Raw genomic sequence first — 3,554 nt, forward strand, 5'->3', positions numbered from 1 at the left:
TGTGTGTATATATAAATATGTCTGTATTATATATGTATATTATATTTTTATATTTATGTATTAGATATATAATTCAAGGTATGATATATTTCTTTTAGTATTTTGTATTAGCTTGTACTAGATAAATATTCCTATGGTAAACAGTGATAAAAATCTGGAGGAAAAAAGAAAATTATTTAAAGATACTGAATGGGCAAAAACTGGAGAAGAATCATTCCTGTCAGGATCGCAATTTTTCGTGACATGTTTGCCTGTAGAGGCCTCTGTCTGAGGGCAGTTTCCAGAGGTGAGAAAGGGCAACAAGAATCTAAGAAGAGAAGATAGATCTTAACCTTCTAATAAATGATTAGGTAAATCACTCATGCAGATAGAGAGTGAGGAATAACATCTTGAAAAGGTGGAATTCAAAGAGAGATATCTCAAACCCCTGCATAAGCCCTGAATTACACAGGTGTGAAGCCCAGTAAAAAGCAGTAGTGGATGTTTGAGAAACTTTGAGATTCCAGCTACTACTCACCACAGAGAGGGGCCGCCCAAGTTAACGAGTAATTCCCTCATAAGGGGACAGAAGAACCTGAATCGTCAAAGATAATAGCATCTTTTGATAATACTCAATATATGTTTATATATTCAATATATATTTTATATGTTTAAATAATGTATATTTCATTTATATTATTTGATATATCATTCAATATAATATTTGCACTACATAAATTGAATGCTCTTACTTCAATATGCTAGTCAAAATGTCTAATACACAGTTAACAATTATCACAGGCTAAAAGCAAGAAAGTATAAAATAAGCAAGAGAAATAGGTGATAGAATATAGTGTGAGATGGTTCAGATGTTGGAGATAAGACTTTAAGTAGCTCTCTAGATATTGTTAAAAGCTTAAAGGAAAGCATTATTATAATTAACAAAAATATGCAGCATCACAGCTGAGACATGGAAACTATAGTTTCCATTTCTTGTTATAACAAGGTGCAAATGGAAATTCTAGAACTGCACAGAAAAAGATTAAAATAAATATAACTGAGTAAGATTAAGAGTAAACTTGAAAAGGCAAAAAATAAAGTATTAAAAAGCTTTAAAAATATGTGAGTAGAAATCAGTTAATATAAAAGACACAGGGACAAATCTTTTAAAAAGTTTGATGACCGGGTCGCGACCGGGGCGGGGGTCACCGGGAGCCCGCGACCTAGGGATGGCGGCCTCGGCGGCGGCGAGGTCGGCGCTGGCAGCGCGGGCGAGCGTGGGCCGGCACGTGGCGTTCGTGCGGAGGATCCCCTGGACCGCTGCCGCCAGTGAGTTGGGAGAACACTTTGCACAGTTTGGTCATGTACGAAAGTGCACCCCGCCTTTTGATGAAGAGACTGGCTTTCACAGAGGTATGGCCTGGGCTCAACTTTCTACGGAAGAGGAACTTCATGATGCACTGCAACAGGAAAATCATATTATTGATGGAATAAAGCTCCATGTTCAAGTTCGAAGACCAAAAAACTTACAAGCGGATCAAACAACCGATGAAGAGAAAGATTTTTGAGATTGTCGCTGTATATTAAATAATGTAAAGAAAACAAAAAAAATAAATAAATAAAATAAAAAGTTTGATGAAAGCTTCAGTGACATCCAGGACAAGGTCAAGTGGTTTACCATAGGGCACTTGGAGTCTTTCTTTTCCAGGGGAAAAGAAAATTAAAATAGAACAGAGGAAAAAAATACGGTATTTCAGAGAGAAAATTTCTCAAAGCTTGAGAACAGATTAAGAAATGCCAATTAGGCTAAAATGCAATGAGATAGGGGCGTGGGGGTGTTTGGGGTGTGAGGGGGCGGGGTGGAGCTATACTGGGATTCTTGGTGGTGGAATATGAGCACTGGTGAAGGGATGGGTATTCGAGCATTGTATAACTGAGATTTAAACCTGAAAACTTTGTAACTTTGTAACTTTCCACAATAAAAAATTAAAAAAAAAATAAAATAAAATGCAATGAGAATCACAACTAACACATCCCAATTGAACTAGGAAAACCCAAAGATAAAGATAAAACCCAGAGGCAACTAGAGAGCGGGGAAATATTGTATATGCAATTAGTAAATCAGAAATTAGTTGGCACCTCAATGAAGCAATGGAGTGAAAAGACAACGGGACAGGACTGATAGAGTTAGGCACATCAAATCTATGTCCAGTAAAAAACATTCTTCAAATGAGAGCAAAATTGAAACACTTCAGAAAAAAATGAAAACTAAGAAAACATTTCACAATCTATGTTCTGTCTTCAGTTCTCTAACACCAACTGGATGTTTTGCAAATTCAATTTCAATACTGCATGCATGAGTATGAACAGACTGTACAGGTTAAGGGCAAAGTTCTTCATGAGACTGCCTTTGCTTTAGAGTTCAGTTGCAAGTCTTATGACCTATGAGCAATGAACTATAATGTTGGATTCTATGTGCCTTTTAGGTTCAATGATTTTCTAAATTAACTCATAGAACTTAGAAAAAGGTATACCTACGATAGCCATCTTATTATAAAAAAATCCAATTAGTGGCAAATGGCATGATTTAATCTCTTAGAACCAGGTAGTATTCCATTGTGTCCATTGTGTGTATATGCCAGAGTTTTCATTATCCAGTTATCAATTTTTGAATGCTTAGTTTCTTTTCAGATTTTGGTTATGCAATGTAAAACTTCTAGATAAACAAATCATTTATTACCCTTTGATCTTTTTAAAAAACCAAAATGCACAATGCATTATTGATAAATAAAATATTAAAATATTATTAACTTCTGTTTAGAAAAAGATATCATTATGAAAATGAAATTGAACGTCATAGAATAGGGGAAATTTTTTTCATGCGTGAAATCTTTCCTACAATTTCATAAGGAAGAGTCAGAAAACCTAGTAAAACTTGGACAATTTTTTCCTCACAAAAGTTTCTATAAGCACAGTAAATGTGAAAAAATAAGTTCTTAATCTGCATAGATACTGGAAAATTAAAATTTCAATAAACTACTTGACATAGTATCAACATTGTTAACATTGGAAAGACTGATAATAACAGGTATTGGTAAGATTGTAGAGTAGTGGAACTCATATGTTGATATATCAAGATATGAGATATGATATAAGCAGGAATGTAACAATCATATAAAAAACTCTTAGTTCACATAAAAGTTTATTATATGCATAGCTAGAAGTCCCACTTCTAGATTGTGATCCAAGAAAATACTTCAAGTATTTCCTTAAAAGTTAAATATTTAAATATCCACACAGAATTTATTTTAAATAGCCAAACCAGAAAACAATTCAAATATCCTTAAATAGTACAATAAAGAAAAGTTGTGGCATAACCATGCAAGGAAATAAGCATAAATAACAATGAAGCAATTAGTACCTTGTACAAAAATGATGGTTATTGGGGCCTGTGAGAAAATGAGAAAATGCTTCTCACAAAATACTTGGGAAGCACAGGGAGATGATGTCTTCTAATTTACAATGCTTGGGGCTAAGAATTATCGGTACCAAATTCTAATCTGGACTAGTCACAA

At 34.2% G+C, this 3,554-nt stretch overlaps 1 protein-coding gene across 1 annotated transcript; it reads left to right on the forward strand.

The window, feature by feature from the left end:
- Positions 1 to 1,208: 1,208 nt before the first annotated feature.
- On the forward strand, positions 1,209 to 1,547 carry LOC101541629 (SRA stem-loop-interacting RNA-binding protein, mitochondrial-like). The gene has a single exon (XM_055131248.1). It carries the CDS (start codon positions 1,209 to 1,211, stop codon positions 1,545 to 1,547), a length of 339 nt encoding a protein of 112 aa, XP_054987223.1.
- Positions 1,548 to 3,554: the final 2,007 nt, after the last annotated feature.

This window comes from Sorex araneus, chromosome 3 (genome assembly GCF_027595985.1).
Source record: "Sorex araneus isolate mSorAra2 chromosome 3, mSorAra2.pri, whole genome shotgun sequence".
NCBI lineage: Eukaryota > Metazoa > Chordata > Mammalia > Eulipotyphla > Soricidae > Sorex > Sorex araneus.

Excerpts from the sequence above, each read along its gene's own strand:
- LOC101541629 (XM_055131248.1), top strand. The coding sequence starts at position 1,209 with ATGGCGGCCTCGGCGGCGGCGAGGTCGGCGCTGGCAGCGCGGGCGAGC.